The sequence below is a fragment of the Spermophilus citellus genome (assembly GCF_964194105.1).
Source record: "Spermophilus citellus genome assembly, chromosome: 9".
In the NCBI taxonomy this organism is placed as follows: Eukaryota; Metazoa; Chordata; class Mammalia; order Rodentia; family Sciuridae; genus Spermophilus; species Spermophilus citellus.
Genome location: NC_138191.1, coordinates 62068264 through 62092815, shown reverse-complemented (window position 1 = coordinate 62092815; position 24552 = coordinate 62068264). Strand labels below are relative to the sequence as shown.

General features: G+C 36.8%; 1 protein-coding gene across 1 annotated transcript in view; it reads right to left on the bottom strand.

Annotated features, from left to right (window-relative positions):
• LOC308655512 (uncharacterized protein) overlaps positions 1–21889 on the bottom strand; it is a gene marked incomplete at its 3' end in the record, with an annotated part of 47805 nt that extends 25916 nt beyond the window's left edge. The window contains exons 1-10 of the mRNA XM_081305600.1: positions 21604–21889; positions 21050–21267; positions 19570–19697; positions 17667–17776; positions 17284–17480; positions 15428–15673; positions 13131–13411; positions 11588–11800; positions 9154–9256; positions 8630–8823 (exon numbers count right to left, since the gene is read on the bottom strand). Coding sequence (XP_081161726.1) covers positions 8630–8823; positions 9154–9256; positions 11588–11800; positions 13131–13411; positions 15428–15673; positions 17284–17480; positions 17667–17776; positions 19570–19697; positions 21050–21239 — 1662 coding nt within the window. The 5' untranslated portion in view covers positions 21240–21267; positions 21604–21889. The remainder of the gene's footprint in view (positions 1–8629; positions 8824–9153; positions 9257–11587; positions 11801–13130; positions 13412–15427; positions 15674–17283; positions 17481–17666; positions 17777–19569; positions 19698–21049; positions 21268–21603) is intronic.
• Between the last annotated feature and the right edge of the window lie 2663 nt (positions 21890–24552).

Sequence of the window (24552 nt, the reverse complement as noted above, 5' to 3'; positions counted from 1 at the left end):
AAGAAAGGAAAAATCCTACATCACATGGAAAATAAACAATATGTTACTGAATGATCAATGGGTTACAGAAGACATAAAGGAGGAAATCAAAAAATTCTTAGAGATAAATGAGAATACAGACACAACATATCGGAATCTATGGGACACAATGAAAGCAGTTTTAAGAGGGAAATTCATTGCCTGGAGGTCATTCCTCAAAAAAAGAAAAAACCAACAAATAAATGAGCTCACACTTCATCTCAAAGCCCTAGAAAAGGAAAAGCAAAACAACAGCAAATGTAGCAGAAGGCAAGAAATAATTAAAATCAAAGCGGAAATCAACGAAATTGAAACAAAAGAAACTATTGAAATAATTGACAAAACTAAAAGTTGGTTCTTTGAAAAGATAAATAAGATTGACAGACCCTTAGCCATGCTAATGAAGAGAAGAAGAGAGAGAACTCAAATTACTAACATACGGGATGAAAAGGGAAATATCACAACAGATGCTACAGAAATACAGAAGACAATTAGAAATTATTTTGAAACCCTACATTCCAATAAAATAGAAGATAGTGAAGACATCGATAAATTTCTTAAGTCATATGATTTGCCCAGACTGAGTCAGGAGGATACACACAATTTGAACAGAACAATATCAATGGATGAAATAAAAGAAGCAATCAAAAGACTACCAACCAAGAAAAGCCCAGGACCGGATGGGTATACAGTGGAGCTTTACAAAACCTTTAAAGAAGAATTAATACCAATTCTTTTCAAGTTATTTCAGGAAATACAAAAAGAAGGAGCTCTTCCAAATTCATTCTATGAGGCCAAAATCACCCTGATTCCTAAACCAGACAAAGACACTTCAAAGAAAGAAAACTACAGACCAATATCTCTGATGAACCTAGATGCAAAAATCCTCAATAAAATTCTGGCGAATCAGATACAAAAACACATCAAAAAAACTGTGCACCATGATCAAGTAGGATTCATTCCTGGGATGCAAGGATGGTTCAACATACGGAAATCAATAATTGTTATTCACCACATCAATAGACTTAAAGATAAGAACCATATGATCATCTTGATAGAGGCAGAAAAAGCATTCAACAAAGTACAGCATTCTTTTATGTTCAAAACACTAGAAAAACTAGGGATAACAGGAACTTACCTTAACATTGTAAAAGCTATCTATGTTAAGCCTCAGGCTAGCATCATTCTGAATGGAGAAAAATTGAAGGCATTCCTTCTAAAATCTGGAACAAGACAGGGGTGCCCTCTATCACAACTTTTATTCAATATAGTTCTCGAAATACTGGCCAGAGTAATTAGACAGATGAAAGAAATTAAAGGCATAAAAATAATCCCTACTCTGATCATAGTTGCTCTCATTATATCAAAGAAGACATTTGGTATTTGTTTTTTAGGGATTGGCTAGCTTCACTAAGCATAATCTGTTCTAGTGCCATCGATTTCCCTGCAAATTCCATGATTTTGTCATTTTTTAGTGCTGCATAATATTCCATGGTGTATAAATGCCACGTTTTTTTATCCATTCATCTATTGAAGGGCATCTGGGTTGGTTCCACAGTCTAGCTATTGTGAATTGTGCTGCTATGAACATCGATGTGGCAGTATCCCTGTAGCATGCTCTTTTAAGGTCTTCAGGGAATAGTCCAAGAAGGGCAATAGCAGGGTCAAATGGTGGTTCCATTCCCAGCTTTCCCAGGAATCTCAGACGAAAGAAATTAAAGGCATAAAAATAAGAAAAGAAGAACTTAAATTATCACTATTTGCAGATGACATGATTCTATACCTAGAAGACCCAAAAGGGTCTACAAAGAAACTACTAGAACTAATAAATGAATTCAGCAAAGTGGCAGGATATAAAATCAACACGCATAAATCAAAGGTATTTCTGTATATCAGCGACAAAACTTCTGAAACGGAAATGAGGAAAAACACTCCATTCACAATATCCTCCAAAAAAAAAAAAAATACTTGGGAATCAACCTAACAAAAGAGGTGAAAGATTTATACAATGAAAACTACAGAACCCTAAAGAGAGAAGTAGAAGAAGATCTTAGAAGATGGAAAAATATACCCTGTTCATGGATAGGCAGAACTAACATCATCAAAATGGCGATATTAACAAAAGTACTCTATAGGTTTAATGCAATGCCGTCAAAATCCCAATGGCATTTCTTGTAGAAATAGATAAAGCAATCATGAAATTCATATGGAAAAATAAAAGACAGAGAATAGCAAAAGAAACACTAAGCAGGAAGTGTGAATCAGGCAATATAGCAATACCAGATTTCAAACTATACTACAGAGCAATAGTAACAAAAACAGCATGGTACTGGTACCAAAGCAGGCGGGTGGACCAATGGTACAGGATAGAGGACACAGAGACTAATCCACAAAGTTTCAACTATCTTATATTTGATAAAGGGGCTAAAAGCATGCAATGGAGGAAGGATAGCATCTTCAACAAATGGTGCTGGGAAAACTGGAAATCCACATGCAACAAAATGAAACTGAATCCCCTTCTCTTGCCATGCACAAAAGTTAACTCAAAATGGACCAAGGAACTTGATATTAAATCAGAGATTCTGCGTCTGATAGAAGAAAAAGTTGGCTCCGATCTACATATTGTGGGGTTGGGCTCCAAATTCCTTAATAGGACACCCATAGGACAAGAGTTAACAACAAGAATCAACAAATGGGACTTACTTAAATAAAAATTTTTTTTCTCAACAAGAGAAACAATAAGAGAGGTAAATAGGGAGCCTACATCCTGGGAACAAATTTTTATTCATCACACTTCAGATAGAGCCCTAATATCCAGAGTATACAAAGAACTCAAAAAATTAAACAATAAGAAAACAAATAACCCAATCAACAAATGGGCCAAGGACCTGAACAGACACTTCTCAGAGGAGGACATACAATCAATCAACAAATACATGAAAAAAATGCTCACCATCTCTAGCAGTCAAGAGAGATGCAAATCAAAACCACCCTAAGAAACCATCTCACTCCAATAAGATTGGCAGCCATTATGAAGTCAAACAACAAGTGCTGGTGAGGATATGGGGAAAAGGGTACACTTGTACTTTGCTGGTGGGGCTGCAAATTGGTGTGGCCAATTTGGAAAGCAGTATGGAGATTCCTGGGAAACCTGGGAATGGAACTCTCATTTGACCCAGCTATTCCCCTTCTTGGACTATTCCCTAAAGACCTTTAAAGAGCGTATTATAGGGATACTGCTACAACGATGTTCACAGCAGCATAATTCACAACAGCTAGACTGTGGAACTAACCCAGATGCCCTTCAATAGATGTATGGATAAAAAAATGTGGCATTTATACACAATGAAGTATTACTCTGCAATAAAAAATGACAAAATCATGGAATTTGCAGGGAAATGGATGGCACTAGAGCAGATTGTGCTAAGTGAAGCTAGCCAATCCCTAAAAAACAAATGTGAAATGTCATCTTTGATATAAGGAGAGCAACTAAGAACAGAATAGGGAGGAAAAGTATGAGAAGAAGATCACCATTAAACAGGGACAAGAGGGGGGAGGGAAAGAGAGAGAGAAGGGAAATTGCATGGTAAAGGAAGGAGACCCTCATTGTTATACAAAAATTACATATAAAAGGAAGTGAGGGGAAAGGGGAAAAAAACAAGAGAGAGAAATGAATTATAGTAGTAGATGGGTTAGAGAGAGGAGATGGGAGTGGAGGGGAGTGGAGGGGAGGTGGGATATAGAAGATAGGAAAGGCAGCAGAATAGAACATACACTAGTATGGCAGTATGTAAAAAAGTGGATGTGTAACTGATATGAATCTGCAATATGTATACGGGGTAAAAATGGGAGTTCATAATCCGTTTAAATCAAATGTATGAAATATGATATGTCAAGAGCTTTGTAATGTTTTGAACAACTAATAAAAAAAGAAAAAAAAGAGAAATAACAAGTAACAAAACTGATTCAGTTTAGAAGACCCCTCCAAAAATAATGACTCAAGACTGCATGGTTTCACTGTTGAATTTTACCAAACTTTTAAAGACCTAATAACAATGATTCACAAAATTATTCCACTGCAGTGAAGCGAGGGACCCTTCCAGACTCATCCTTTGAGAACACCATTACACTGCTACCAAACCCTATATGGACACACCAAGAAGAGAAGAAAATATACATCGTTATCCCCGATAAACACACATGCAAAATCTTCAATAAAATACTTGCAAACTGAATTCAACAACACAATAAAATGTTCATACATGATGATTAAGTTGACTTTCATTTCAGGGATTCAAGAATGGTTCAACATATCTAATCAATACATGTAATGCATCACATAAATAAAATTTTTAAATTACATGATTATCTCAACAGATGCAGAAAGTGTCTTTGATAAAATTCAATACACCTACATGATAACAGCTCTGAATAAATGAGATATAGAGGGATCATACCTCAACATAATAAAGGTCATATGTAACAAATCCATAGCCAACATCATACTGAATGGAAGAAAACTGAAAGTATTTCCTCTAAGATCAGGAACAAGACAAGGGTATACACTCTGAGTTCTCTCACTCAATACAGTGCTAGACAATTTAGCCATTGCAATTAGACAAGAGGAAAAAATAAAAGATACAAACAGGAAAGGAAAAAGGCATCTCTATGTACATATAATATGATTCTATATATACAAAAACCTAAAGACTCTACCAAAAAATTTTGGTAACCAATAAACTAATTCAGGAAGGTAGTAAGATACAAAATCAATATGCAAAATCAGTAACTCTTCTATACAGCAATAATAAATTTGATGAGAAAGAAATCAGAAAAACAATCCCATTCAAAATAGTAAAAAAAATGCTGAAGGAAAATAGAGGAGTAGTATACAGTGCATATTGACAACCCCCCCCCCCCAGGAATTGAATTAAATCTATAGTCATGTTTGTTGGAGGTATTTGAGCTATGGTTCTTCTTGTACTTTGGTCATACTTTTCTCTCTCCTTGGTATCTCATAGTTGTTTTTCTACCTTCTCTTCTCATTCCCCCACCCCATTTGTTTTATTTATTAGTTTTTGGATAAATGTATATCAGCAATGGTGAGGTGCTAAGCAACTCAATGAGACACTGTCTCTAAATAAAATACAAAAAAGGGCTGAGGATGTGGCTCAGTGGTTGAATGCCCCTGAATTCAATCTGCAGTACTCACCCCCCAAAAGATATCCAGGAGTTTATTTCTTCTCAATTAATTCTGCAGAAAGTTTTAATTTTTTCACTAAAGTATTTTTCTTACTCATTATCACTCACCCTATTAATAGCAGCAACCTGAATTCTATCCCTAATAATTCTAGCATGTCAATATCAACTCAATAATCAATTCTACAAAAACTTTGTTGCAATATTAATCTCCTTAGAAATATTTTCAATTGTAACATTCACAGCCACTATATTTTGTATGCTCTTCAAAGCAACGTTAATCCCAACTTTAATCATATTATCCAGTGAAGAAATCAAACAGAACAATTAAATGCAAGACTTTATTTTCTATTGTACATATCTGTTGCTCTCCACAACTTCCTATAGCATTAATCTACACTCAAAATACAGTAGAATCACTAAAGTTTTTAGCTGACCATCACAAAGTGTTATGATTTGAATGTGAGGTGTCCCCAAAAAGCACACAGGAGAGACAATGCAAGAAGGTTCAGAGGAGAAATTACTGGTTGTAAGAGTCTTAACCCAATCAGTGAATTAATCCCCTGATAGGGATTAATTGAGTAGTAATTGAAGTGGTAGGGTGTGGCTGGAGGAGGTGGGAATTGGGGTGTGGCTTTGGGGTATATATTTGTATCTGGAAAGTGGAAACCTCTCTCTGCTTCCTGATCAGCATGAGATGTTTCCCTCTGCCACACTCTTCTGCCCTGATATTCTGCCTCACCTCAAGCCCTGAGGGATGGAATTGGCCTTCTTTGGACTAAGACCTCTGAAACTGTGAGCCCTCAAATAAACCTTTCCTTCTCTACAATTGTTTTGGTCAGGTTCTTTAGTCATAGCAGCAAAAAGCTGACTAAATTTGCAAAGCTAAACCACATCCACACTACTGATCAAATAACATTTTGTGATTAACATGTATAAAAGCTTTTACATAAAAACACATTGTGGCCTCCACCTATGACTATCAAAAGCATAACAGAGACTCCAATCAGCAGATCTGTGGTCCTTTTGGGTGTATTGTGGATACTAGGAAATTATGGTATAATATGAATCGCTACAGTTCTAAATCCACTAACAGATCATCTAGCCTATCCATTTTTATATCATATTTATGAGGTATAATTATAACAAAATTTTTTTTCTTACATCAGATCAAAAGTCATTAATTACTTAATAACCTATAAATCATATAGTATTAATAACAATTGTAGTTATTCTTATTCAAACATCATGAAGTTCTACAGGAACCACAGCCTTAATCATTGCCTATAGCTTCACACCATCAATACTATCCTGCCTTGCTGACTCAAACTATAAATAAACTGTATTATTAACTTGAGGGTTATAAACATTTCTTCCTTCTATAGCAGCCAAAAGGTTACTAGCTATTTTTACTAATTTAGCCGCATTACCTACTATTGACCAAATCAGAGAAGTGTTTGTAGCTTTATCTTCATTCTGGTGATGCAACCTTAGCATTTGTGTAATAGGACTCAATATTCTTTGACAAGCAAAGTGATCTACAGATTCAGTGGCCATCAAAATATGAATGACATTCTTCAGAGAAAAAAAAATTAAATTCATATGAAAGCACAAAAGATCCTGAATAGGCAAAGCAATATTGGGCAAAAAGAGCAAAGCTGGAGGTATCACAATACCTGATTTCAAGAGATATTACAGGGCCATAGCAACAAAGACCACACCACATTGGCATGTAAACAAACATGTAGACCAGTTATTAGAACAGAGGACCAGAAATGAATCCACACACCTTCCCCTCACTGATTCTCAATGAGGGTGCCCAAAACTGAGACAACGGAGGAAGGACAGGCTCTTCAACAAATGGCATTGGGAAACTGAATATCCACACATAGGAGACTGAAAATGATCCCTATCTCTCACCCTGTATACTAAAGAACCCAAAATGGATCAAAGACTAATGCATAAAACCTGAAATTTAGGAACTGCGAGAGGAAAACAGCAGAAACACTTTGAGATATTAGCACAGGCAATGGTGTTTTAGATAGGATCACAAAAACAGAGGAAACAAAAGCAAGAATTAACAAATGATATTACATCAAATTAAAAAGTTTCTGCACAGCAAAGTAAGAACACTAAAGAGGCACCTTACATGAAAATCTTTGCCACTTTTCTTCTGACATAGGATTAATAACTTTAAAAATCTTAACAACAACAACAAAAACCCTAAGTAATACAATTAGAAATGGGAAAATATCCTAAACAGATATTTCTCAACAGGAGAAATACAAATGGCAAATAAATATGTTACAAAGTACTAATATCTTTAGTTATCAGGAAAATTCAAATCAAAACTACCCTCAGACTATATCTCCTTCTGATTAGAATGCCAATTGTCAAAATAAATAATAATGATTAATAATAATAATTATAATGGCAAGTTCTGGATTTGGAGAAATAGGAGCACTTACATGTGGTTGGCAGGAATGTGAATTAGTACAGCTACTGTGGAAAATGGTTTGGAGGTTTCCCAAAAGTAAACTTAGAACTTACCATGTGATCCAGCTATCCCACTCCTGGGTAAATATCTCATATGTGGAAACAACAACAACAACAAAAGTGACCAGAAAGTAGAAGAGGGAAAATTAGGGACCAGGATTGGGGCTGGGAGGGAGGAAGGGAGAGAAGAAAAGACTAGAGGAAGGATCTATGGACCTGATCAATGCACAGTATATGCATGTATGGAAATATCATGGTAAATTCCATTAACTTGTACAATTAATATATGCCATTGTTCATGATTTTAAAATCCCCCCCAAAATAATTCCTCTTAGCACACAGAGTGAGATCTAATGAATTATCAGTTCCACTGAAGTAGCATGGCTATGATCTTCTAACAAATAATAGGAAATACCTAGTAAAGCTATCAAGCTCCTGGTTGGGACAAAGACTTTAATTTATTTTTGTTGTAGAAAGAATCAGGTTATAGAAGTAAATGGAGCAAATTCAGAGCTTTCAAAGATCCTCCACTTTATATCAGGTCAAAGATGATATGTGCAGTTCAGATGGATCTAATTTTGATCTCTTTGATGGTTGTGCCAAGAGTCCTAAAAAGACCAATGGACTAAAACACTATTCAATTGGGACACAGTAAGAACACCCTATAATCTCAACAAACCTTTATCCATCACCCTGGGGAACACTGTATACTCTGAATTCTATCAATATACAAGGTGCGGGAGTCTCAGAGATTTACAGACTTCAGGAGGATGCAGGTATACATGAGGAGTTAGTGAAACATGCACCTTTTGAGTTTCCCTTTGAAATCATGTCCATGCTTAACATGTTGGTACTTCCCTTCCTGAGGAACCAGGGCACTGTCTGTCAGGCACTGCCAGGCCCTGCCCAGGCTCACCTTTAGCTTATGGTCCAGATTCCTTTCCAACCTTCTCAGAAGGTTCTCCATTTTCCTGTCCAACTTCTTCTCCAGCTGAGCAATGTGTTCTTTTAAGCTTCTCTTTTGTGCTTCCATCATTTCCTGCTGCTCTTGCCGTCGCTGTCTTAGCAGCTCCTGTTCCTTCTCAGCTGCCTCCCTCTTGAGCTGCTCAGCTGTTCCACAAAAGTTTTAGGGAGGGAAAAAAAACCAAAAAACAAAAACAGTCAGGTCTGAGCTCTACTATCCTAGCTTCACAAACCAAACTTATTTCAGAAAAAGCAAGAGGAATATCTGAATCCTCCCTTTAGCCATGATAGCCACAGTATGTTTCCAAATGTGATGAAAAACTGATTTGCTGGCCTCCCCTGTTGCTCTCAGATTTAGCAGAGCATGTGCTGTCCACAGCAGGAAGAATCTTCTGGTTTCAGGAAGGTTTTCCTGTCTAGTCAGTCAGTCTATACAGGAACCTCCCCACTCTCTGAGAGCTGTGACCTCCCCTGTACCTGCTATGGCCTTCTTTTGAGCAGTGAGGGCTTTATCTGACTGCAGGATGGATTTTTCTACGGCAAACTGTGACTGCAGGAAGCTCTGAAGGACCTCGTTTGCCTGGGGAACCAAGAAGGAACAAAAACATTTTAGGCATCAAAGATCTAGTCTTCTGATAAGGAAGTTATTATTCAATAGACCACAAAACGGACTTTATTTTGCATCATTCTTAGTTAGGATCCCATAGAGATTCCTGTCCTTCTAAGGACACAACAAAAGTCCGTGTTCTGGTGAGACATGAAAACCCTCTACAGCAGACTCCTCTCCCCTGAGTGCTGCCCACCAGCCACCCCAGTCATATGTAAGAGCAGTTCTACAAACACGTACCCTCTCCATTGTTTGTGGTATGTGCACATCCTTTTTCAGGATCTTTTCTAGCCTTCCTTAACTAGCATCATATCTACAGTTTGTTTGACTTGTGTCTTCCACCTCCTATACTAGAAAGCTTTTCTAGGCTGCCTTCTGAGTTTCTTTTCAGCTTTGTTGAGATTAACAAATAAAAATTGTATACTTTGAAATTATATAACATGATGTTTGATATATGACTGCATTGTTGAATGGTTCCTACAATCAAGCCAGTTTTCATGCTGATCACATCACACAGTTGCATTTTCCATTGTCATGAGAATGCGCAAGGCCTATTATCTTAGTAACATTAAGGTACACAATAGAGTATTTTAACTACAGTCACATTGTACATCAGGTGGGCAGCACTTACTCATCTATACCTGCATATTTATATATTTTACCAGTATCTCCCTTAACCTCTCTCAGGCCCTGCTAATCACTATTCTACTCTAACTGAACACTATGTTAATATGAGCTTAATGGCCTTTTGCTCCTTTTGTTGATTGGCACCACTGAACATAAACCATGCAGCATTTATCTTTCTGTGGCTTACTTATTTCATTTAGTGCAATGTCCCTAGGTTAATCCATGTTGTCGTCATTGAGAGTACTTTTTTTTTTAAGACTGAAGGATATTCTATCACATATATGATATGTATAGTTGTATTACTTAGTATTTATAACTGCATGGTACTACCATAAAAACAGACACATACACCAGTGGATCAGAATAGAGAGCCAGGAAAGAATGAAATTAAACCATTATCTTATGCCTTCTATGAAATGAACTAAAAGTTTATTAAATATTTAAACATAAGACCTGAAACTATAAAACTCCTAGAAGAAATCTTAGGGGGGAAACCTTGACATTTGCCTTTACAAAGATTTCTTGTATTTAAAACCAAAAGACAGGCAACAAAAACAAAAAGTAAAATAAATGTGACTGCAACAAACTAAAGTTTCAGCACAGCCTGGAAACCACTAACCAAATGAAAAAGACAATGTAGAGAATGGGAGAAAATATTTGTAAGCCATATATCTGATAAGGGGTAATATACAAAGCATATTAGAAAATCATAACTCAACAGTAAAAATAAATAAATAACCTGATTACAAAATGGGCAAAGGACCTGAATAAACATTTTTCAAAGAAGAAATTCAAATGTTAATCAGATATTTGTAAAAGTGCTCAACATCACTAATACCAGTGAAACACAAATGAAAACTACAATGAGATCTTAGTACATCTGTGAGGAAGCCTATTATCAATTAGTCAAAGGACAAGAGATGTTGCTGAGGATGTGGGAGAAAGGGAACCTTGTAGAATAGCTGGAAGAATCTGAAGGGGTGCAATAGGAGGATCCCCCTATCCCCCCACCTTAAAAATAAATTCTGAGTTTAAAATGGCTGCCCCATGAGCTCTGTCACTGGCAGGCTGTTATGTTCTTAGGTCACGTATTAGGCCTTCTATGCACTACTTTTCTTAAGGGTATTAATATGGAAGATAGTAATATGTACTTTGTGTATTCTGAGAATTAAATAGGTAATGTAAGGAAATCACCAGAACCTGTACCTGGTGTAGGAAGAGAATGTTCAATGTTTCCTAACAACTACGTCCATCATCATTCTCTGCTACTATGAGTACACACCAGTTACCGTTAACTTATGATAAACTTATCACTTCATATACCATTGACTGTTATTTGTCCAACTGAAATATGTTAAGCCTCACAAGAACAAAGTCATTTCTTTCATATTGTACCTTTTGTGTTTTAGCAGAAAAAAAAATTAAAACCGCTTTTTTGATAAGTAAAAGAAATGGTTGGTTTCACCTGAATTCCTGGTTCTAAATCCTCTCTGGGAAGAACTGTTTCTGGTTTACTTAAGAGGATCTAACTAACAGGGGATATAAAATTATATAAATGTCAACATATAGCCATTCTCTGCTTTTGTTTCACAAATAATGGTGGCAGCTTAGTTTTAGAAGGAGCAGCACAGACCCTCTGACCACATACTGGCCCTCTCCCCTCCCCTTACTCCTCACCTTCACTCCTTTCCTGGACCCTAGATTGTACTGAAGTTCTACCTTCTTCTTTGCTTCTAAGTAGAGCCTATGGCCTCCAGGAACAGAGAAGGCTCCTCTTGAGATGCTTTGCATCAGGGGCTCTGAAAGCTGCTTCAGCAGAGCCTCGCAGCAGTTGACAGATACCTCTTCATTCTGCAGCAGGAGAGCTTTTTTTTCTCTCTCTATGGTGTCCTGGAAGGGAAATGTAGGGAAGTAAAATACAAAGAAGTTGTTAGAAAGAAGGCCCAACTGGTATCCCCTCAGAAAAAGCAGTCTGACCGCCTCAAAGAGAACTGGAACATAGAAGGAGTCAGGAGACATGCTTCAGTCCCAGGTCTGGCCAATTCAGTGTGTGACTCTGAAAAATCTCTTACCTCAATGTCAGTCTCAATATATGTGAAATGATGGAGTTGGAAGACATAAACTCTATAGTTTATTTAGTAATAGTATGATTAACAGCAACCGAAACCCTAACAATCACTAATAAAATGTTTAATGTTTAATTCTGGTTGAAGTAAAATTCCCCTCAGAGAATGCGGGTTGCTACAGATGAAAATATATTCATGGCACACCTACCCACCAGAAACAAGTTAAGTATATTCTGAGCAGAGTTTTGACTGCTTTGCAAGTTCTTTCCGTGACAGTTTCAGTGTGTGAGGATATAAGAATAGGTGCATTTGTTTGTTTGTTTCTATTTGGAAGTTACAATCCAGCTGGATTTTCCTCAATATGAAATAAGAGAATTTTGTCAAATTAAGATCTGTACTAAATGGTCTGAAAGAAAAACTTTCAGTGAAGGTGCATCTGATCAGCCGAACTAAGTTGTCACCTGAGAGTTCTCTCCACTTCCTGCCTTGTCCCCGGGTCTGTGAATATGATGGTTAGTAATCCTATGGTTACAATATGTGGCATTACACAGGATGAATATAATAAATGAACAGTACCCTATTGAACCTAACCACATCTGCACATTAGAACAGTTTTTTTCCAGCTGTGGCAGAAGGGAAAACAGAGAGACTAGAAAGGAAGGAAAGATGGGATGCATCACTGGTATGTTGAAGATGAAAAGGGTACCCAGGTGTCCAGATGAGAACTAAGCCCATTTTATATCTTGTTTTCAGCTTGTGAGGCACTGAGCAGAACCCCCACATACCCTATGCTGGGATCTAACCTTACTGTGAGCTAATGAATGCATGCTATTTTAGGCTGTTGAGTACATGATCATTTGTTTTGCAGCAATAGAAAACAAAGTGTCATCTTTTAGATAAAGAGAGCACTTGTAGCCTGCAGAGTCTCGTTACCCACAAAAATCTAGGTTATTTCTGAGATAAGAAGGATACAAACCCTGGAATAAAAATGTGAGGCCTAGGGGTTTGGGATGTCGCTCAGTGGTGGAGTGATTGCCTAGCATGTTTAAGGCCCTGGATTTCATCCTTGGCACCACAAAAAAAAAAAAAAAAAAAAAGACTATCAACCTTATTCCAGGACAAGATCAGGAAAGGTATAAGCTAAGGGTAATTACCATCAGCTTCTTCTGGAACTCCAGCTTGTCATCCTTGAAGGAGTGCTCCATGAAGACTTCGATGGCTTCCCTCTCACAGGCTGCGTGCACCTCCAGCAGCTCCTGCAGTGTGTCTGTGGGGAACTGCACCCGCTGGGCCATCTGCTCACTGTAGTGGTTGGCTGCCTTCTGCACAGCTGCTGAGTTCTCACGCTGGGCCAGAGTGGTCACTGCATTCTCCAAACAAGGCACCATTCCGCTGTTGATGGCATTCACATAGGTCTCCACCAAACTCCCCAGCCCTGAATAAGGCCGAGAATAGGTATGCATGTCAAGTTCTCACTCAATAGGATACAAGAGTCTGAGACTATGTTTTTAAAATCACACATAACACCATGGACTGATTATTAATTCCCACCATGAAGGTTATGGAACTAGGAGGTGGTGCCTTCTGTGAAGTGATTAGAGACAATGGGGGAACAGTTCTCATGAACAGAATTAGTATGTTACAGGAGACCCCAGAGAGCTAAATTGCCCCTTCTACCATGTGAGGTCACAGCAAGAACTCAGCAGTCTGCAACCTGGAAGAGTTCTCAAAGACTCTACCATGTTGGCACCCTGATCTTGGAGTTCCCAGCCTACTAAACCTGGAGAAAAAAATGTATGTTGTTTCATACTCCCAGTTTATGGTATTTTTAAATAATAGTCCAAAGGAAAAAGATAAACAAACACATGCTTTGCATACTTTTTCTATCAGCACATACAATTTCACACCTTTTCTTCATTCTATTACTCACTGGGACTTAACAGTTTAAAATATTGAATACCAACCTTCATCTAAAATCTGATTTAGATGATTATTACCCAGTTATCCCACTTCTTGGTGTTAATCCAAGAGTACTAAAATCAGCATACTATAGCAATACAGCCACCTCAATATTTATAGTGGCAAAATTCACAACACCCAAATTATGGAATCAAACCAGGTATCCTTCAATTAATAAATGGGTTAAGAAATTATGGTGTATATATACCTATTGTGGCTAAATACAACTCCATATATACAATGGAGTTGTATTTAGCCACAAAAAAAATAAATAAAATTATATCATTTGTTGGTAAATTCATGGAAATGGAGAGCATCATGCTAACTGAAATAAGTCAGTCTCATAAAATCAAGAGTCAAATGTTTTATATGGGGAAGCTAGGGCAAAATAAAGAAATGAAAGAGAGGGGATTAAATATATAAAAATATAGAGAAGATCATGGAATAGAAGAAGGAAATTGAGAGGGAGAGAAAAGAGATGGGAAATAGAGAAATGTGGAATGAATTTTTTTAAATCATGCTAAGTACATTCATAAATATACCACAGGGAATCTCACTTTTATATATAAATAGAAAGAATTAATCAAATATAAATAAATAGGTGAGTGATAGGAAGATCAGTGGAGAAGAGGAAGGAGAATGGGGGAAGGGAGGAGGGAAGAGAAGAAGGGCAGACATGAACTGAAATTGAACTCCATGCATGTGTGATTTTGTTGGGAGGAACCCAACTACTATACTAACTATAATGTTCTAAAAAGTTTTAAAGATATGGTCTGAGATCTTTACAAAGCTGAGTTTTAAATGGTTACGGTGATGAAAGCAACTGAACCATGAAAATCAATGTGGACAAGGGACTAAAGGAGGTAGGATCTAGGCAGGTTCCTCAAGCCCACATCCCATTAGTAAGGAATTGTGATTATTTACAAATACCATAATATTGTGATTCTTCTTTCTCTTTTGAAAGATAAAAATAAAATAAAATAATCATGGTTGTTCAGGAAAAAAAGAAACTATTTTTTGTTTACATACCTGAAGAGAAAAGTAGGATAAACAGATAGACTAAGGAGGTAGGGGAATCCAAAAATCATTTATTTCTAATTATCAAGCATTCAAAGGATTTTCAGGGCCTCATAAGCTAACATTTATTTTGGACTGGTTTAAACTGCCAGATAGTCTCCCTTTTCACAGGACCTCCCGTGAAAAGACAATGCAGTCTGTTTTTGACCCTATCACTTCTATTTCATCCAAGATGGGTCCCTTCATATATGTAGGAACTGTCCATACCAGTGATGTTTGAAGTTTTGGAAAATAAAATAAATAATAGGATTTTGTAAATCCTATGACATGAACACTTACACATTTTCATGTGGTATATGAATATTGATAAATAGTCTATATGCTTCTGTATAAAAATAAAAAACTGAATAGCATGTACTATGATTCAACAAATATTAGACCACACAGAAGTATCATTTAAGAAAAGTCAACTCACGATTCCCAGTGACTTTGACTCCTTCCCTGAGGGTCTTGATCTTTGCGTGGGTTAAGATGTGAGAACGGAAATTTTTTGATTGTTCCTGGAATTCAGGATTTAGTTGATTTTCCAACACATCCTTAATATGAGCTAGGAGCTCCTTTTCGTATTTTGGCCGGTCAAAGACAAAACACTTCCGGCTGGGAAAGAACCGCCTAATACAATCCCTTGATGTGTTAGTATTTTTTGCTTTATCATTATCACCTTAGGAAGAGGAAAAGCAGAGTCACCCTGAGCACAAACTAGGGACAAGGCATCTCAAGCATATCATGACTTGGAATTATTGTTCATTGGAATCTTCTTAAATATCCAATTTTATATATTCATTCAATGGCTTAGTGCAAATCAAACTCATATCAGTGATGCATCTCTGTAAATGAATTGTGGGAGGCATGTGCCCAGGAATAAAAAAAAAAGAAAAACTTGGGTTGATATCCACTGAACCAAGATCTGGCTTATAAGATTTTCAGGAGTGATTTGATTGGTAGATGGTTACATATCAATTTCTGGTCTGATAGTACTGATACTGGAAGTCCAACTGTAAGACTGAATGAAGAGGAGCCACAAATAAAGATAGTAGAGCAATAACTAAAATAAGACAGATGACACATTGTTAAGGAAAACTGTAATCACTGTTATTCACACAACAAATAGGATTATGTAGTTTGGGTATAAACTCTAAAGAATATAAATTCTCAAAATGTAAGATATATAATTTGTCTCTACCTAATAAACTCATGGGTTTTATCAGACACTCACCCACCTAAATGCAATACATTAGAATAATTTATTAACTGGGAACAGTATCATCATAGGTGCTAATATGAAGAGAATGACATGGTAGGGAAACAAATGAAGGCTCTGGCAGACAGTAGAAGTATTGAAAAAGTTTGGAAGGGACTGTTGAGGCCTATTTGGAGTGTAAAGTTGCTTTTATGGAAGACATAACTGGCCATTCTCTTAAAAGTTAGTACATGTCTGTTATGGTTTGGATGTGAGGTGTCCCCCAAAAATTCATGAGTGAGACAATGCAAGAAGGTTCAGAGGAGAAATGATTGGTTTACGAGAGCCTTAATCTATCAGTGATTTAATCACCTAATGGAGTTGAGGCAGGCGTCATGTGGCTGAAGGCAGGTGGTGTGTGGCTGGAGGAAGTAGGCATTGGGGGCGTGGCTTTGGGGTATATATTTGTATCTGGCAAGTGGAGTCTCTCTCTCAGCTTCCTGATCATCATGGAAGCTGCGTCCCACTTTCACACTCTTCTGCCATGATGTTCTGCCTAAGACCTCTGAAACCATGAGTCCTCAAATAAACTTTTCCTCATTTATAATTGTTCTGGTCAGGACCTTTAGTCACTGCAGTGAAAAAGCTGACTAAAACAATGTCTGAAAGGAGAATAAATAAAACTGAACAAAGTAGGTTCTGCGTTGTAATTCTATGACTAACAATTAACTAGTACATTGTTTTTCTCATTGTTTTTCCACAAAAAAAAGGAGAAGCAAAAGAAAGAGCAATGTCAGGTATCTGGAAAGGTTTAGTGCCTGACATAAGCTAAATGCTAAAGTACAAATTATTTTAAGTGAAAATTGGTTTGGAATAACTTTGTACACATTCATGCCCTACTATCACTGGGTGAGTTAACTCTAGTCATTAGAACTTATCAAAGAGTAATAACCCACAACCCCAGTCATTTCTGTAGACCTGAGCTAGTCTGAAGTACAATGCAACCCCAGAGATGATGGACAATGTTTATCAAATATCATTCTTTACTAGACCTTACTAGACAGCTCCCAACCCACATCATGCTCACATACCTGGACTCATCCTCAAGGCATTCTCCAGGTACTCGTCTTCTGTGATGGGGTGACCATGTAGGTTCAGCTCCAGAGTGAAATCCCGTACAGTCCAAACAAAGTCTGGAAAGAAACTCACAAATTCTGTGGAATCTTCTACTCCATCAAGTCTCTGGGAAAACTTCACCCTGATTAGTTCTGTGAGTTCTGTCATATAACTAGGACTTGGCTAAGGAAAAGGAGCGGCCAGGCACAATTTCCTTGTTCCCCTTAAAAAATTATTACGAATGCTCTCCCTTCCCCTGGGTCCTCTCTGACCTACCAAAGGCAACTCAGCCACTGGGGGAAGGATTCAGCTTGGTTTCCATTCCCTCCACAATTTCTCAATAAACTAGAAAGGATACTGCATCTTCTCCAAGGCATCATTGTTGATGGTGCCCATGCTGTTGTACACCAACATGCTGCTCAGAAGCACAGCCAGGGCAAAGATCCACGTGTCATTCTTAGGGTCACCCTGGAAAACATGTGAAAACAAGCACTGAATGATCTTTTCCTTCAATGTTCATTCAGGTTTTGTTGTTGTTGTTGTTGTTGTTGTTGTTCAGTTATTTTTCATTTGTTATTACAGACAGCACAGTGTTGACACAAAGAAAATAAAACATGAAAACAAAATTAAATCTCAGCTTTGGCAATGAAATTTCTGTGACCCCTGTTTCCTCATCTATGGAAGTATTCTAACAATACTTTCTTCAAATGATCCTTCTTTTTCTGAATGAGATGAAATAAGAAAATACAGGTTGAAAAAACAGAGTCCAATATGCAACTAGTTGCTTAGTAGTAAGAGACCAAGTCTCACTTAACAATAAGAGGGCCACATAATACATGCTGTGCTAATCACCACTGAGCACTTAAGTCAAATCCACAGAGCATATATATATGTGTGAGCTACTAAAAAATGTTGCTCACCTTGTTTATTTGGTGAAAAACATACTTAAGCACAGCAAGTTTTACAATCTATGTGATTATCTAATAATACATTAATTTAAAAACAACGACAAACAAGGATAATAACATAATTAAAGCGTTTACATATTAGTAATGGATCTAAAGTAAAAAGAACAGTTATTATATTGAATAAAAATAATGAAAGTGTCAATGAGAACAAAAGTTACTGAAAGTAGGAAATGACTGTATGTGACATAGAATATAACTGGAAATTACATCTGAGTGCTGAAGTTTTTATAAAATGTGGACATAACAAAAGGGTATGCAAAATAGAAATACTTGCAGAAGCCAAATCAACATTAGAATTAAATAAGCAGAGAGTTCTTAGGTCTGACTGTCTCAGAGCCAAGGGTAGATACAGAAGATGTGACTTCAAAGCTAGCTCTGTGGCAAGATGGTGAGAGCCTTGAAGAGGCAAAGCTGCTTTTGTGTTGACTGAATCACTGAAGCCAGCAGTCAGTTGTAGTAAAACTCTGATATGTTTTATTACCTGCTTGAGGAAATGAAAATCCTGAAATTCAAATCCAGAATATGGGAATTTGGAAAAGAAAAAAAAATATTATGAATATACTGCATTTCCCAAATTCTAATTATTTAAAAAGTAAATTGACTGAGATCAGAACAAGTTGGACTTAAGAGAAACAACAACAGGTTTTGGCACCAAGACCGTATCTTTGGTATGTTGTTTTATAAGTAAGGACAGAATATCTGCTTAAACTTGGGAGGAAATGAACCCTACAGAAATATAGATCTTGTTTCTAATTTAATCTCTAAATAGGGAAGGAGGAAAAGAGGGAGAGACAGATATAGAAATAGACATGGTGTCTTAATTGCCCTCTAACGTAAGAATAGGCAAACTAAAACCTGAATTAAAAGACCTCCTGCCTGTTGGTGTCTCTTAGTCTGCTTTCTAAGAAATTCACCTGGTTCACTCACACCCAAGCAGTGATCACATGGTATTCTAGTTGACTTATACACACCATCTCCTCAACAGAGTTGAAGGCTCTGAGAGAGCAGGACCTTTACCTCATCAACAGTACTTGCCCAAGACCCTATATCTCAGCTTCTCCATAAAGGCTTACTAAAATGAATGAAACTGTTCAATTCACTTCTCAGGAATACAATTTTACCTAACATATCACATTATATGGTATAAATTCAAAGAGATCGAAGTAAGTCTCATTCCATAGAGTAGCATTTGGGGATTTCAGGAATGAAATACATAAGTTGAAGTAAAAAGTATCCTGGAAAGCTAAGAAAAAATACCAGAATAAAAAAGATCTGTCTGAGCTTCTTCCTCACCTTTTGCACATCTCCCAGGCCCTCAGTGTCCAAAAGAACCAGACTGTGGTTTGGCTTGTTGGGGTGGGGCATACACCACATCCAGATGCCCTTGGTTTCAGATTGCACTGTGGATCCCAGAGGAAAGCCTGCAAGCGAAGAGCAGATATTCAGGAACCTCCTGAACTACAGAATCGCACTTGTAGGATCATAAGAGCCGGTGATACGAGATACTACTTCTCTGATTTTATATATTTACATGTACGTTTCATATATTTATAAAGTATAAGCATGTATATCCATACGTATATGTGTGTGAATATTTGTTTTTAGTGGGTGTGGATATGTTGTTGCATATAGTATATTTATGTTTTACAATAATACTTATTGCAATGAAAAAAAAAGATGATGCTTCTCTGTTCTTTGAGGATATCCAACTTAAGTGTCACACAAACACCCCATATTTTTCTCTGTCAGCTTCTCCCACATTTTAAAGTTTGGTTTGTTCATAATTTCTAATTCCTCTTCCCATTGTAAGAAAATGTGCCTTCCTGTTGGTGTGGCCCACCAGTGCACTGGATGAAAGAAGTTACACTACACACAAAGATGCTTTGATTCTTAGCTGTCCAACCACCCTGACTTCAAAAGGAAGTTAAGCTAGTGATGGTATTGTAATTAGATCAAGTCCTTTTAATCATCTGAGGAATAAACAAAGAAATTTAGTCAACAATTACTTATTAAGTAACTATTATTTTCCAGGTACTATCGATAAGTTAAAGCTCCAGGAGATACAATAGGACTGAATGAGGCTGAAATACCTGCCCTTCTGAGGCTAAAGCCTGTGAGTACCTTGAAAAGATGGAGATGGAGACTCAGAGATAGAAAGAAACCAAGAGTGTGTGGTATAGAGATAATAAGAAAGGAAAGTGTTTTTAGGAGCAAGCTGGTGAAATAGGAGAAGTGATGCTAAGCAAGGGTCTGGGATGGATAAAAAGAAACATTTTGAATCAGAAAAGACAGGGTCATTGGTATATATTGAAAGAGAAAGAGCAATTCAGTGGAATGTTGGGTTTTAAGAAAAGAGAGGAGTTGATTGAAAAGTGGGAAGAAGTAGAAAAAGGAAATTGAGACAATATAATTTTGCTTGTGATAGAGTTTAAAAAAAACAGTGATATGGCAGCCATAATGAGATACAGAATTCAGAGAGAGCATCAAGTTAATAAGAATAAGATAGTGGAAAAAGGAAAACCACAGGTGGGTGAAGGTCATTGTAAGAGCTCAGGTCCTAAGCTGCTAGAAATGAAGGATATCCCTTTTACAGGAAGCTGAAATGACAGATGTAAATCAAAGCATTGGACACATTGACAAGGCTGCAATTTTGCTGGAAAGAATTAGATTTGTTGGAGAGGAGATTCAGAATCTCCCTCCTTGTTACCCTGAAGATGCAGTGACAGATAGAGCTGGATTGAAGTAAATAGCCCTGCCGAGGGACCTCACTCACCAAGGTTTTCTCCAGCAAGACGGTTCATCAAGTAGGACTTTCCTGTGCGATAAGGCCCTACAATAGCCACAACCACTACAGGCTGAGAAATCTTGTGAAGAATCTTCAAGGCTTTCTGGTTCACCCTTAGCTGCTCATTGTTGTTTTCTACCAGACACACTGGGACCAACATAATTGGTCCAGACGTCATGGTGATCTACAAAAATAAAAGGGCCTCCCTGTAGAAATAAGATCACAAATTAGTTCCCCCAACCCCTGAAGTTTAATCAAACATGTTATGACAGGAGGGAGCTCAGAGTATTTCCATATTTTTCTATGGCACAAAATGTAGGATATCATTTGCATAGGGCTTCCTCTACTAGAAATCTGAAGTTAAAAGTAAAATGAAAAAATCTGAAGTAATGAAGTAGTGGTTTTACTTCCATAATAAAAATAAAATTCAAGCAATGTTTATCATGCATTGACAGTCTATACAAAGCTGTCACGTAGGTGTTACATACCTGAGCTCATTGATGTTTATAGGAATTTTGAAAGTTAACGCTATTTATACTCACTTTGCATATGTACAAGATGAAGTTCAGAAAGACTGAGGAGTTTGCTTCATCATATCTAGTGAATAGTGGCAGTCCCAACGTTTGAAGCGAGGAATGTCACTTCCCTACACCATGCTTTGTGACCACTCATTCTGGCAGAATGATCTTTGTCAACAACATTGCTTCCTGTGCTCCTTAATCAGTATCATACAGGGGCTTTCCATTGACACTCCTTTACCAACAGCATGATGCTCTGATCCATTAGGGTGGTGGAGTGGACTCCACTTATTCCTGTAGAGTCAGGCCTGCATACCACAAAGAGTCGGGCCTGCACACATGAGAGGTCTTGTTCTCTGCTATTTTGTCAACTAAAAATTGGAATAGGAATGAAAATAGAAAAACTATGCTTCCATTTGTAAAACAAAAGCACATAAATGATGTCCAAAATATCACCAGGAATGAATCTAAGAGAAGAAATATCTGAACTTTCATGTAGTCTTAAACTTTCTCTATAATTCAGAATTACTTTGTTTAAAACAAAGATTTAATTAGAGCTTATTAAGCATTAAAAGTACTATAATTGTATGAATCTCTTGGCAAGCATTTATTTAGCTTTGTATATCAGTGGCTTTCTATGATATATCCAATTTTTTATTGTAATAATATGTACGAACATTCTGTTGAAGTCACTCAAATATATTTATATTTTAAATGCTACATATTTAGCATGTATGTATGACTTTCAAAATTTTTCAGCTCTACAGTTTACTACTGCTACAGTTTGTACATTGAATATGTCTCAAAGGCCCATGTGTTAAAGCTTGGTCCCCAAGGTAGCACTGTGGGGAGATGGTAGAACTTTGAACATGTGATGCCTCATGGTAGGTCTTCAAGTCACTGGGGGTGTGCTTTTGAAAATAACTGCAGATTTCAGCCACTTCCTCTTTTGTCTCTACTGCTTCTTGGCCATAAGGAGGATAGTATTGCTCTGCCACACACTCTTGCTATGATGTGTTATGCTAGTGTCATCATAGACCCAAATAAATGAAACCAATTGACATTGACTGGAAGCTCCAAAACTGTGAGCCAAAAGAAACCTTTTCTCTTGTGTGCTGATCATCTCAGATCTGTGTTATAGTACTGGAAAGCTGACTAACACATCTACCCATGTAACTTGTGCAAAGAGCTTAAGCTAGCTGGGTGTCAAGGAATGAAAACAAAACACATTCATCATTTTATGAGGGTTACAGGTTAAAAAAAAATTCTTCCTACCTCAAGTTTGTTTTGAGATTTAAATGGAATGATGTAACCTTTATTGTAACATTATTTAATCAACAGATTGTTGGTTTTGATAAAATTAATCTCCATTTGTGCACAATATGCAAAATGCATTCTATTGTAAATTTAATTAATTAATTAATTTTTAAAAAGATGAATCTGCAAAAACTACCATGAAGATTGGTCTACCAGATAATGTATTTCAAAATATTCTGTAAATGCAAGTTAAAGAGACATACAGTGTAAAATAAATTTTTCATTGGAATGAGACATTAGTAGGCTGAAAACATTGTTTTTGTTTATGTTTATTTTGTTAGAACCTTTAGGCTCTATGAATATGGAAAATAAGAACTCCTTTTGGCCACATTAGAATTCTGGATTTGCTTTCCTTTTTTCAAGGAGCAGATTAAGGGGACTGCAAAATTATATGAATTGGATAGCAGAACTTATTTATAAAAACCAGGCCTGTCATGCCTCTATTATTAAAGAACCACAAATTGTAGCTTCACATTATCAGAATAATGTTTTTCACTCTTGCTCAGAAAGTCTTTTTCAAAATGTAAGACAGAAGAGTATCACTCAGAGTGGTTGTAAAACCCAGATTCCCAAACTTAAGAATCAATGTGTGGCCAGGCATGGTGGCACACACCTATAATCCCAGTAGCTTTGTAGGCTGAGGCAGGAGGATCATGAGTTCAAAGCCAACTTCAGCAACACCAAGACACTAAGCAATTCTGTGAGACCCTGCCTCTAAATAAAATATAAGAAAGGGAGGGGATGTGGCTCAGTGGTTGAGTGAGTGCCCCTGAATTTGATTCTGCGTTCCCACCCCCCAAAAAGAAACAATGTGTGTAAAAAAGTCACCACACATGGGGTACATACACATTGATACACATTGGATTACCTTAGATTAATCCTGATATCCCTAAAGAAAATAAATCTATGGAAAAGAAAAAGAAAAACCTCAGTTTTGACTACAGAGCTATTATTTGACCTAAAGGGAATAGATGTAGTAGGTACTTAATTTTTCCACCAGTATAAATAAGAAACAATCTTTTCCAATGATAAGAGTGATAAAATACTAGGGACAAACTCTTTTTTCTCTGTATTTGAAAACCACCATCTTTGTGAGGGATGCTATTTGATCAGGAAGGTCCTTGAGGAAAACTAAAATTTTCCTTTTTTCCATTTTCTCAATTGTGGTAGAATTAACAACATAAAACCTTGTTAAACGTACAGCTCAGTGGTTTCAAATATCTTTATGTCGTTTTTGCACCAAAACCTCTATCCATCTACAAGATGTTTTTCATTTTGCACAACTAATACTCTGTATCCATTAAACAAAATAATCCCACATCTCTGTTACCCATCCCTAGGCTACTACATTCTATTTTCTGTCTCTATGATTTTATAATACTTGAAGTTTCAAAATAGTTCAAATAAGGAATCACCAACTATCCTTTTGTGACTGGCAAATAAACCACTTGGCACAATGACCTCAAGCTTTATTCATATTTGTAATATATGTCAGAATATTCTTCATTTAAAAGGCTAAATAATATTCTATCAAATACATATACCACAATTTGCTTATTAATTCATGCATAATTATGAATAACTAGTGGCTTCTATGTTTTACACATTACAAATAATTCTGCTTTGAACACTGGTGAACAAATGTCTCTTTGAGAC